At 40.9% G+C, this 13,574-nt stretch overlaps 1 protein-coding gene across 4 annotated transcripts in view; it reads left to right on the top strand.

The window, feature by feature from the left end:
- galnt7 (UDP-N-acetyl-alpha-D-galactosamine: polypeptide N-acetylgalactosaminyltransferase 7) overlaps positions 1 to 13,574 on the top strand; it is a 30,954-nt gene that overhangs the window by 4,738 nt on the left and 12,642 nt on the right. For all 4 annotated transcript variants that reach the window (XM_079278808.1, XM_079278806.1, XM_079278807.1 and 1 more), the window contains exons 2-4: positions 2,122 to 2,233; positions 4,975 to 5,293; positions 12,962 to 13,128. In XM_079278808.1, coding sequence (XP_079134934.1) covers positions 2,122 to 2,233; positions 4,975 to 5,293; positions 12,962 to 13,128 — 598 coding nt within the window. The remainder of the gene's footprint in view (positions 1 to 2,121; positions 2,234 to 4,974; positions 5,294 to 12,961; positions 13,129 to 13,574) is intronic.

The following is a 13,574-nucleotide window of genomic DNA, read 5'->3' as shown; positions in this document are numbered from 1 at the left end:
CCATAAATATTATTACTACCACTACTGCTATTACTACCACTACCACTACTATTATTACTGATACCACAACTGCTAATACTGCTACTACCAGTACTAATAACCAGTACTAATACTACTACAGCTATTAGTACGACTGCTGATACTACTACTTCTACTACTTCTTCTAATTACAAATACTTCGACGACAACTTCTACTACTACTGCTACTACAAATATCACTACTGCTACAACTAGTACTTATTCAAATGGTAGTCATACTTATACTGCGAATAATACTTCTACTACTACTACTACAACAAATATCACTACTGCTGGAATTCTTTTAAGCTACAGAAACCGTTCGAATATCAAAATGTTCAGCTCTTTCAGGAGAGGGGTGATATAACTTCATATTTGTAATCTTTCAACTTTTTGAATTATTCAGCTTTTTGCAATTTTTTATAAATTGGATATCTATTTTCAGCAATGTTTTTGAGATTCATTTCAGCTTTCAGCATTCCAACGCATTTTCAGCAGGAAATGCATTTTCTAGTTTAATTTATTCAGCTCTGACAGCAGTTTGAGTTATTGGGGGGTAGGTCATTCAAATTGTTGAAGCACATCAACACAAATAATAAATAAATGTACGATATACTATAATGAATCTATCCAGGCTAGATCCTGTAAATGACAGGATGTGGAGTAGTCAGGGCATGTGTTATCTATTACACACTACCTCCTACAATTATCCTTAAATATCCACAGACATAGAGTGAATAGTGCAGTTATAAGTGGTTGGTTAATGTTTGATCCACTTAAATACGAATCCTTCTGAATGTGACTTAAACAAACTTGGTTGCCTGAGCACAGAATTAAGTCACTCTCCCTCTGTGTGTGTGTTGTAATCTGAGTTTCTTCCTGCTTTATTGACATTGTTGGGTCAGCCCGGATGCCTTTCAGTGCATGTTTGTGCATGTGAGAGTGCCCCACTGGCTAGCTCACAGCCACCGCTCTGCACTGCGCTCATACGGCAGTTACAGCTGTAAACACCGTCTCGATGGATGGCATTGTCACGGAAGCATAGTGCCCACCCTCCAGTTTCCCCTTAGTTTAACACTGTTAGCTCTGTCAGTACTTTTTCTGTTGTTTGCACTGTTTGCGCTGTTAGCGTCGTTAGCTGGAAGCCGCCGGCTCAGCCATCACCACGTTGACAGTTGTTGAGAGGCAATAGAAATGCTCCCAATCTCATATTTAGCACCTTTAAGATTTCATAAAGACATTGAATCTACGATTGTATGCCACAAAATTGCCATATGAAGGAAAAACCCCATTGAAGTATAGGTTAGCAACAAAAAACCTTTCTACAAGTTAAGACTTTTGTAAAATTAGGCTTGAGTGACATGATTATTACATTGGCTGTCTATGGCTGGTGGACTTTTTTGCTCACCTTTGGTACAATCAATAGGAGCCTTTTTATGACTAGACGCCGGTGAAAGCCGTGGCCGGAGGCAATATGTTTTCGGTTTGTCTGTCCGTCTGCCCCATTCTTGTGAACGCGATGTATCACGAGGAAATGTCCTCAAATTTAGCAACTATAGTCACAAAGATAAACTGATTATACTTTGGTGGTCAAAGGTTCAAACGCATGTTATGCCAAAAAGCACAACTGTAGATCAGTGGTGTTTTGTAAAATCCTTGGTAGGAATGTGCATTTGTAAACCTTGTGTGCATGCATGAGAACAAACAAAACGGTATGATGCTGCAACCAGGGGTCAAACATTCAACAAGGTACCTTTTTTAACACGCATAAGGTTCCCTAAATGGTTAATTGGGTCTGACTCAACCATGCAGTAAATGTTTTAAAACCAAATAATGAGGACAGTTATCTTTAAAAGCTCATAATGACAAACCCACAGAGCATTATGTAGGCTGCATTTATCCCCCTCTGTTAGTGATTACTTGTGACAGGCTCTTATCAGCTCTAAATAATCTTCTCAAATGATACACGTAGCTGTTAATCATATTGTTTTATTATTACTCATTCATTTCTTTGTCCCAGCAAGTTCAACTACTGTATTATTCTCTGATGTAATGTTTATAATGTGCATTCTGTGCAATGTCTCTGTCGTATCCTCCACACAGGATGATGGTGTGCTGCCCAAAGGAGACCTAGCTGATCAGTTTAAGCCTGTGGTGCCCTGGCCTCATGTGGAAGGGGTGGAGGTCGACCTCAACTCCATCAGACTCAAACATGGTGAGGCGCAGTTCCATTTTTAAACATCCCATAAACAAACACTGCTTCTACATTTTTAAGAAAAAGGCTCAAGCTTTTATTTAGCAGGCACTGTAATTTACCTGTAATTTTAAAGGCCCTGATCCATATATTACATGTACAAGTTTTATATGTGTGAATTTTACCAGGAAGTAGTGTTTGCAAGGTAATTAAGGCTGTTAGACACTGTATCAGAAACGTTTCAGAGAGTAAATGCAGCACAAGTCTGAAAACTGTTGAATTTACATTTGTTTATGATTTGTTGACAACAATACACTCATTGTCCAACAGAGGTTTAAGATCTGTTCAATTCTCATCATTTTATACATTTTCAAAAGTTAAGATATTTCACCATATGAAGGCATCTCAAATGAAAGTGTCAATGTAAAGTAATGTTGTAATCACATTTAGATGGTGTTTAATCTGTCCCATTTATTACTCCAGAAAGGAGTAATTCTTCCAAAATCTCCAAATATTCTCTCTACACACTGTTGATTATTTGATATTTAAAATTGTCAACCATGGGCTCGGAGGAAATTTGGTGCTATTGGATGACTGATAAAACTGATAAAAACATCAAAACATTTATTTCTATCAAAAGTAAATGTCAGTTGCAGCCCAGTAGCTGATAACAATGCAAACAAACAAACAGGGTATTTGGATCAACATCTGTAATGAGGTCCTTAAAACAAATCCCAGAAGCAGAAGGTTTTCTGAAATCTGAAAATGAAGGCAAAATACATTAGGTACAGTTTTATTAGCACGTTGTGGTATTGTTGGGGTCTGACCTTCAACATGTGCTGTGAACAAAGAGAATCAGGCCTTCACTTTTTCAAGCAAAGGTTTCATCCTGATTTGTAGTTTGATGAGAGCAAAGGAATTTCACACGAGGGTGTGAATTCCCCCCCCCCCCAAAAAACTATGGTTCCTGAAGTCACCTGAATGCACCGCTGCAATCTCATTGGCCGAAGGCCAAGAGACCCCAGGACCCCTGTGGTTCAACCACTGTTCTACAAAACTAACTGCAGTACACACCTCAACGCTTTTTCCCTTCGACCTCGGTTGAGACAGGGAGCACCCAACGCTCTCTTCGCTCGGACCCCCCGTCCAGGCCACAGAAGATCCAGCTTTCCCCGCCAGCCCGACGCTGGCCACGAGGAAGCAACGGCCCTTCTCCCCTCCTCAAACCCTGACAGGTCACAAGCCATTTCGCTGGTCGAAACGACAGTGTTCCACGCTGAGTAAAGGCCCACTCAGCCCGCGATAACGAATCCGCTTCAGCGATCCGTTCTCCGCTTTTTGCTTTTCTTTTTCTTTTGGTGCACACATTCCGGCGAAGGAAAGACGACCAAGCCTCCCTCCTTCACCGACGATTAGTAAGACGCACGGACCACGCCATCAGCCGAAGTTAGATCACCCTCTCTGCAGCGAGGATTGATCACGTCTGCGTTTGCTCCAGAGCCACGCCAACGGACCGAAGCTGCACCAGCAAAAGCCGTGCGCACACAGCGCCCGCTACAGGGCCGCGCTGAAAGTTCCCCCTGCCCCCACTTCCTGACGAGGAAAACGGACCACTTTGCCACGAACACACTCCAACGTTGCAACAAGCATCGACAAGTAAGATTCTTGGTATCTGGGCATAGCTTAGCTTAAATTAACGTAAGTTTAATTCAGGCCATTCATTTATATGTTGATATTCCCGTGTTTTTGTGTGTTTAAGTTACTGTCGTGTGATATTGAGATATTGCGCAATCATTACGGAGCAGAGAAGCTCCGTTGCATTGTGTATTAACTGTTTGACTGTTGCTTTTGGGATTATTTGTTTTCATTTTTGTTCTTGCTCTATTTCCTTGAATCGATTCTGTGAGTGAAGTGTGGAAACGCGACTATCGGGCATAAGTGTCGTCAGTTCGCGAAGCGACACCGGCAACTTGTGTGAGATACGATCGGCGATCCTCATTCTCACTACAACGCGACATCGCACACAGAAACTCTGATTCCTCTCTCTCCCCTTTTATTCCTCTTCTCACGTAACACACACAGCTCCTATCTCTGCCCCTGGGGAAACCCCGTTCAAACGATCGCCTCACAACACATGTGTGCATCGGCACACGTGATTACATACAGCAGTCTCACCGCCATTTTGTCCGAGTCACTCGACTCCGCCATCTTTGTAGTCTTTAGCTGTAGCTTTAAGACTCCCCCTTTCTTTACACACACACACACATACACATACACACACAGACATACACCCTCATCCATTTTATTCTTTCCTTTAGGTATTAGGCATATAAAATTGTATGATAACGTTTATTGGTTGCAATATTAATTGATTTGATCATTTACTATTTTGATTGAATAAACTCTGTTATACTTTAAGGAGCAGTCGTCTGTGATTACTTGTGCATATGTATTTGATGAAACTGTATGTAGTAGCCTGTGTACGAACTTAACCCTTCACTGTCACTTCGAATGTGTAGTCGCACCCGACTATTGACATTACGAGTGGCCACTAATTATGAGACTTAGTTTTATCGTTTGGTTATTGGTCCCTGTTCGCAGGGTGGTGCCCCGTTGTTATTAATAATCATTAATAATTGTTACATACATTAATAATTCTATTGATGTCAAGAATTCAGTTTCTTAAATGCTGATAACCCAAACACGCTCCTTAGATCCCAACAGTATTGTGTCATCTTTTGGTGTCTGGTTGTCATCTCTAGGTGGTGCCAACCAACCCCATAATCCCGACCAGCAGCCAAACCAAAAACAGGTGATCCAGCAGCAGTATGTGACATTCAAGCCCCACACCCAAGCCTACACCAGCCCCGTCCTGAAGAAAGGTATCCTGGGAAACTTTGAGCTCAAGGAACCTGAGCCTCTGGGGGTCCTCGGCGGTCCTGGAGAGGGAGCCAAGCCTTTTGTCCTGGGTCCAGAGTACAAAGACGCCATCCAGACTTCCATCAAAGAGTTTGGCTTCAACATGGTAGCAAGTGACATGATCTCACTGGACAGAACCATCAGTGATATACGCCATGACGAGTGAGTACTACCGTTCATACTGACTACAATTCTGCCACCTTCTTTACTCACTTTGTTGTTTGTTTTAACTGTGATCAACCCTAGATTACTATTACAACACTTAATCCTAATATGTCATAATAATTTACCAGCACATTTGACATTTACATGCGTCTTCGGTAATCCGATCACAAATGCACTCAAGATGCATTGAGGAATCATTGAGGTCCGATCATTTAGACCACATTCGAAGGTGGTCTGAGCACATTCTTTTAGCAGTGTGTAGGGGAATGTGTCCTGATCCACATTGAAGGACCGCCTACTCTACTGACTTGTGTGAGTGTGTTTGTGTGTGTGTGTGTGTGTGTGTGTTGCCCACCAAGACCAGTGATCCACAACAGCTTGTGTAGCCAAGGGTTATGTAACGCCTATACTTTATGAAGGTAATAAAATGATAATACAGAGGAACTGAACCAAGACAGAAAACACTTTATAACTCCCACATTGTCAACAGCAGCATATAACAGTTTCACTCCTTCCTTTCTGACCTTTCAAAATAAAAGCCCTGAACATATACTCTGCATCAAGAGGCAACTCAGTTGTTCAAGTGCTCTGCACAGATCGGACACCTGCCGACCTCAACCCATCCCCAGCTTTCTGAATCTCTGTGGCAGTACGGCGGTCCCCGGGGACCCTTGTATCTTTATGTTCATGAAATCTACCCAAATTCACAAATATACAGGATATCACTACTGCTGTCTCCCGCTGAATTTTGTAGGTGTTAACGTATGAGTGTTAACGTATAATAAGCAAGTGGTCACTTGTGGTTCATGTGGAGACGCATTCTAGTGCCAGGTGAACTGACGTAGAGCCATCCACTTGTGATTGGATCACCCAAGACGCATGTCAATGCCAGGTCTGAACAGGGCCTAACCTATCTAGCACCAAACCAGCCCAAGCACCTGATGATTAACTAAGCAGAGGTGGGACTCGTACACACCCCACTAAACAATCTGCCGGATTGACGCATGAACCATGTTTGCCGTCTTTCTGAGTCCCACCCAGCCTTTTCAGAAACTCCAACAAAGGCTGACAATGTAGCAATATTTGTTTTTTTTACTGTTACATTTAAGGTAACATCTAGTACCAAACTGAAAAAAATAAGCACAAGAAAACATCAAAAAACATACATCATCCATTACAAGAGCACTGTTTTTCTTTGGGTTGATGTTACCTTAAATGTATGGGTCGGCATACTCCACGCCCTCAACGAACAAACGGCAGTGGCAACAGCAGTGTACGTACATGTTGTATTTTAGACAAAAGAATGCCAAGAATCGACAAGTGAACAAAAACAATTTAATTATTCTTTTGTCTTAACGATCACAAGTTAAACACCATTAATATGACATTTATGCTACAAAGTAATTTACCAGAAAGGGGTGCTTGCACATATTTGCCTACCAAAACTTGCAGGATGTCATCTGAAACAATTTGGACCAATGTTCTTGTTACCTGTGTTGAGGAAATCATTCAAGTCCAGTTCAGAAGTTGCTGTGGTGTTGTGAGTTTAATAAAGTATACCGGTATACTGGTGACCTCACAGACACAGAGCAGATCTGAGCCGGTGAGTTGCCCGAGAACAAATGAAGAGGAAGCATTTTATACAGGGAGCCAGAGCAGTGGTTAGACTCATTGGCATTTGGTCTGTCAAGGAGTTGACACAGCAGGGGCCTGAAGTAGCACCTAGGCATCATTTGGTTAGGAAGTCTGGCCCCAATGTGTATTCTTCATCACATGACAACCCTATGCGTTTCTGCATGACCTCTCTGCAGAGCAGACTTTTTGTGACACTAAAAATGGCAAGCCTTAACTTAAATAGTAGTCGTCTTTACAGAAAGCAGTGGTAAACATGGTTCTCTGATTTGTTCCGCCGGTTTGAGAAACAGTCAACCAAACCTATCCTTTAAGTGGGAATAAGAAGGAGTGCGACGGAGCTGTACTGGTTGTTCAGTCGACTTACAGAAATAACAAACTAAATCAGCTTAATTTTATTTCATGACAACTGTAGGTTAAATTCTTCTGGCAACCTCTACCATGGCTTCTTTTTGAAAATTCTATTAGCGGGAGGGATGTTTCACTGTGTCTTATCCTTGACCACCATTAGGCTTTCACTCCTCTCTCAGCTCAGCAGTCCCACCATTTTACTGGAAACCAAACTTCTGATTCTCTTGGAGGATTAAACACTCTAAAGTTTTAGTCTTATTTCCTAGCCATATGGTCACAATAGACAAACATTGGTTAAATGACGATAACTATTAAAGGCTAGGCTTAGAACAATCAGTAACTCCAGATCCACACATTAAAGACATCTTCTTGATTGACCAAACCATCAAGAAAAATGTTTTGCTTATCTCACCATCAACGCAACATCCTTCACCACAATTTCGCTCCACCAGAACAAACTCCACCATGGAATCATCAAATGTTTTGTATTGGAAAAACATTTTTTTCCAAAAATAGAAAGGGAGAGGATTCAGCCTGATCCAGCTTTTCAATAATTGCTTGCTTTCGACCAACTCCAGGACACATGTAACTCTTCTGCCCAATCCAGTATTTGCAAATTTAGCAGGCTATACTAGACAAAGTTCATATTGACACCTTTCAATGTTCTATTCCACCCCTTTACCAAACACTCCTCCATCTATCTAAATTCAAAATTGAATAATGATATTAGATAATGATACAGTCTATAGCAGTGGCGGCTGGTGGATTTTTTTTTGGGTAGGGCCATCCAATCAATTTCAGCAAATAGTATAATTCAATGCAAAAAAAAAAAGGTATCAAAAAACGCATTAGTACTTTGCAGTTACATTGTTATCATTTATTCCAACACTGACATAATAAGGACGTCTTATTCATACAATTCAGTATATTAATATGTATATATATATATATATATATATATATATATATATATATATCATATAACAATAATATTCAGTAGAATATATAAAAATACCATATAATCCTAAATATACAATATAAATATCATGAATATATTATAATAAAATATAAATGTCATATATAGTCTAATAGAACAAGTATATTTTAAGATGCCCCTATAATGAACCTTGTTTGTTGGAGAAACACCCAATCAGTGCGGTGAGGAAACCTGCATGTTTTTATGACAGTTATTTGTAAAGGAACTTTGCTCTTCTGAGTGGCAAACCTCTCAATGACGTTCTTATTGACAAGTTCCTTCTCCATGGAGAGCATAGCCAGAGCATTAAAACGCTCTTGTACGTTACCGTTAGCATCGAGTGGGTGGAAATGTCCGTCGTCTCATCTGCTTGAATGGCGATAAAATCAGCGTTCTTTACTTCCTCCAGAATGTAATCCCTTACAACCGACAGCATGCAGTCCAACAGCTCATTTTGTACAGTCTTCGACGTCCCTTTAAAAACGCTGGCTGTCTCCAGGTGCTCCTCCAGCACACCGTCGAGGGACGCAACAAAATCCACCAGTCCCTTGAACACGCCAGGGTTGTCCGATGAGTCAGTCTCGTCATGCATACGCAAAGCCAACTCAAAAGCCCCACAAAACTTGACACAATCAATTATTTTTGATAAAATGTGCCGGTTTTTATCCACCTCCTCGTTGTGTTTCTTTACCGCAAGCCGGTGACCGTCGTCCAGCTGGGTAGCGAGAACACGCGAGATGAGAACTAGACACGGGCACTCCGGGAGAAAAATACTTCCGGGAGGGTCTGGTCCTCTCTGTCTTTTTTAGGGCACTGATTGGCTAAATTGTAAGTCACTAGTGGTGTCACGGATCACCCCTCACAGTTCGGATCACCCCTCACGGTTCGGATCACGCCTCACGGTTCGGATCACCCCTCACGGTTCGGATCACCCCTCACGGTTCGGATCACTTGTGAACCGCGTATCAATCAAGTATTTTTATTCTTTTCTTTTTTACAGTGTAATCATCACAGTGTGTAATACAGTTCTACTGCTGCAGTTCCTTTTCAAGTAACAAGTCCCCGAATATCAATGCAGACTGCAGAGTGTCAGTGAACAGATATGAAGCAGTAGTGTGTTCACGTGAACCGAGCAGGTTAGAAGCATTTAACGGTGAAGTCATGGCGAGCGGAGGAACGTCAGAAGCCGCGGCGTCATTTAAGTCGCAAGTTTGGGAACATTTTGTCTTCCCTGTATAATGACGGATGAGGGTGGTGGACGAAACCGTTACGGTATGTTGGCGTTATTTAAAGAGAGAGACACGCGACAACGGCAAAACATCGGCATGTCCACACATATGAAGAGACACCATCCCATCTGTCAGCGACGGGGGACACTCCGTTGTAGAAAACAAAGGATTTCTAAATCTGGTTAAAATGCTTGAGCCACGCTACGAAATCCACTCACGCACCCACTTCAGTGTGAAGCTGTTCCAGGCCTCTATGAGAAGGACAAGGCTGTAGAGACTGCTTTCACCACGGCGGAGTGATTCATAGTCCGGTGCTGTAGACACGCCCCCTCTGTGAGAGTCACACACACACACACACACACCTGGGGCAGGTGCTGACAGAAGTATCAGAGTGGAAGCTAGAGAGGCCCAATAATATTCCAGTCACCACAGAAAGGTCGACCCTCTCCCCAGACAATGAAGATATTCTCATCTTTTTGAAAATAATGTCACAGTAATGGTAAACATGATTGTGTATTTGAATGGCATAACCTGACAGGAAGTAAACATAGACCCAAGTTGTTGCCGAGCAGTTCAGTTCAGTGTAAACAGTGGAAGCTAGCTCACTGGCTGTTTCTTTCTTTCAATGTTGATGAAAGGACGAGGATATCAACATACCTCATGTTGCACTTAAACTTAACAGAATTCTTGAATGTATTATTTTTATTTATTTATTTCATTTTGTTTCAAATTGGACATCTTCAATATTTTTGTTTTCATGTAAGACTATTGCCCGAAGTTCTTTAATTAATAAATGGAAAGCAAAGTTATATTTGTCTCCTCCCCTTTTCTTTGTTGATCCGAAAAATGATCCGTACCGTGACTCCTGAACCGTGATCCGAACCGAACCGTGAGGTTTGTGATCCGTTACACCCCTGTAAGTCACTCATTTATTTCTTTAATCAGTGATTGGCTAAGCTGCTTATTAGACCCGTCTTCCTTGGACCAAATCGATCTGGCCCCAGCACGTGCACGCGCAGTAGAGACTTGCACGGGGACAGCTGAGAGGTGCACCAGCGGAGAGGACAAGCAGGGAAAAGCATTTATTTTGCGCAGATATCCTATTTTACAAATATTACTGGGTATATTACATAGCTCAAAAACACAAATATTGACAATTTGTATAATTTATTAATATTATAAAAATAAATAAAAAAAACAATATCATTTTTTTTTTTTGTGGCTCAAGGTGGGTGGGGCCAAGCCCTGTGGCCCTCTATTGGCCGGCCGCCACTGGTCTATAGTCTGATAATGACTTTACCTTTGTGATTCTGTCTAGGCCAGCAGCGAAGGCCTTGCTGGCCCTGATGGCCCACCACTGACATATATATATATATATATATATATATATATATATATATATATATATATATATATATATATATATATATATACATATATATATATATATATATGATTCAAATTACTAATATTAAGATTTCTTATCACTAAAAATACAATCTTTTATTTGTTATCATTAGTTTTTTGCACATCACCATTATAGATGACTTAAACGAAGTAAAAGGAAATAGTTGATGATGATGATAAATATTTTAGTTCATTGGCTATAGGCCAATTAGAATGAACCAAGTGAAAACTTTAATTTATTATATAAAACAGATGTTGACAAACTGTATCATTTTCAAATTAAAATGGGTAATAAATCACAATAAATCGCAATGTTAGATATTGTAATATATATCGCAATAGGTATTGTGATTATATCGTATCGTGGGGCCTTCCACCCCGAATGGTGTCAGTCGGAGTTCTCCATCTCCCACCAGAGCAAGGCCAGCAACCTCGCTGGAGTCTGAGCTGAAGGAGTTTCTTCTTCTTCTCGTCTGATTTTATTTCTTTGTTTGTATTAACTCTTTAAGGCTATGTGCTACCACAAGGTGACTTTTGGTGTTATTTATTTTGATACAAACCACTACTAGCATCCCTCCTTTGCATACTGTAAAGTATGTCCTTGCTGTTGGCTTCTTGAAGCTAGGCGACGAGAAATTCTGCAGCTAAACGGGTCAAGCTTTTCTGACCTAGCAACTGTAACTTAGAGGAGCAGGACTGAGGATTTGTCCATTTTCAGATTTAGGTTGCGAATGAAATTCCATACTAACATGCAATTTAGTACACTAAAACTGTATATGGTGTTTTAGTATGTCCGAAACATTTGTATGAAATCAATAATATGCAAATTGCATACAATTTGTGGAAATATTACAGTATGCAAACAATGGACGCTACAATATCTCACAATTAAATGTGGTGGTGACAAAAACATTTACAACAGACAATGGCGTGACATGATAATTACACATCAATGCTGCTGAAAAGACACATACTACTGTTTATCCACACAAAAGTGTGTTGATCAACAGCACACAGAGTGCATCCTAGTCCCCCACAACAAATGTATCAGGTCCCCATGACCTGTTATGGGTGGTTTTGCTTGATAGCTTTTTCATTTTTCATCATGGACAACTCAGACCAACTTTACTTTCATCTGAGCTTCCTCCCATTATAAACGCAACCTCCAGCTGTTAAAGAAAATCTGATCTGGGTCTGTCCGCAGCAGGCTGCTCACTGCCAGAGGCCCCACTAGAGTCTCTAGTTTCTGGTGAACCTGCATGATTTCATCTGATTTTGCGCAGAATACGACCTGGTAGGATGACGAGCATTAAGACTGACTAATTTGTTGCTGATGGTCTCGTTTACTAATGTAGGTCATATACAGGCATCCATATTAAATCAAGACTGTTTCATAACCAGTTAAAGGTTCCTCACAGAAACTTTAACCACACTGTTTTTGTCAACGGATTTTGTAGCTTTGAAGAATGCATAGATACGTTTCAGTTTCAGTTCCCTGTCAGAAAGGGCTGTCTGATGGCATAAATATTCTATATATCGTGTACACTTATACGGATATTGATTTTTATGACATTTATATGTGGTTCAATTTGTCTGTTTCTCTGTCGGTAATACACTGACAATAGATAGGAGCCTCATAAAACCTCACTTCAAAACACCCGAACTATCCCTTTAATGCAAAAAATGAAGCAGATCAGACAATTTCTAACAACTCCCAATATGAGGCCCACCCATTTACAGTATCATTCGAATATAGATATTTTCTATCATCAACAGAGTAGTAGTTTTACATTACACCCCTAATACCTTCTGCATGACATGCAGCTCTAAAACTCAACTGATATGGAACAGAATACAACATAGAACACACCTCACTACCCACAAACTCCACTCAATAGGCTTCTCCACCAACGCATGTCACACTGCATTAGATGACTATTTTCACTCATTTTGGACACGCCCACACATCCTATGAGTGACATGAAGTTGAAAGCAGCAACATTCCTAATGGGGACCTGTAATGAATGAGTTTAACTGACCCGCACTTGGCACTCTGTCCCACCTCTCCAGGTGTAAGTACTGGCACTATGATGACAGACTGATGACCTCCAGTGTGGTGATAGTCTTCCATAATGAAGGCTGGTCTACATTGATGAGAACAGTCCACAGTGTCATCAAGAGGACTCCCAGGAAATACCTGGCTGAGATAGTCATGATAGATGACTTCAGCAACAAAGGTGGGTTTGCTTTCCTCACACACTATATATGAGTGGGGAGAAATGTAATTGTAGTTGCATTGTTATTATCTCTTGAATAATTCAGCATCAATGCACAAAAATAAGCAATAAGATTAAGGAGAGCTCCCTTATGACCGGTGTTTTACTGAATAGCTGACTACTCACCTCTGTCAGCAAGGTGAAGTCATATTTTTCTAGTTATTAATGGATTGTGATTGTTGCAGGGTGCAAAAGCAACATATGTTTTATTCTGTGCCCCAAGAGGGACGGTCATTAGGTGTTAACTACCGGTATGTTGTTTCCATTCCATACGGACCAAGTCTATCCAGGGCTGCTATTCAAGTGGCGCACAAGATTAATATTCTCGCTAAACCTCCAGTTTCTCACACTGCTTTAACAGAAAAACAATCCAACATCTTCATCTTACCAGTCCAAAGTAGAGCTTG

Source organism: Melanostigma gelatinosum, assembly GCF_949748355.1.
Source record: "Melanostigma gelatinosum genome assembly, chromosome: 11".
NCBI classification, from domain to species: domain Eukaryota; kingdom Metazoa; phylum Chordata; class Actinopteri; order Perciformes; family Zoarcidae; genus Melanostigma; species Melanostigma gelatinosum.
This window is presented reverse-complemented; position numbering and strand designations above follow the sequence as displayed.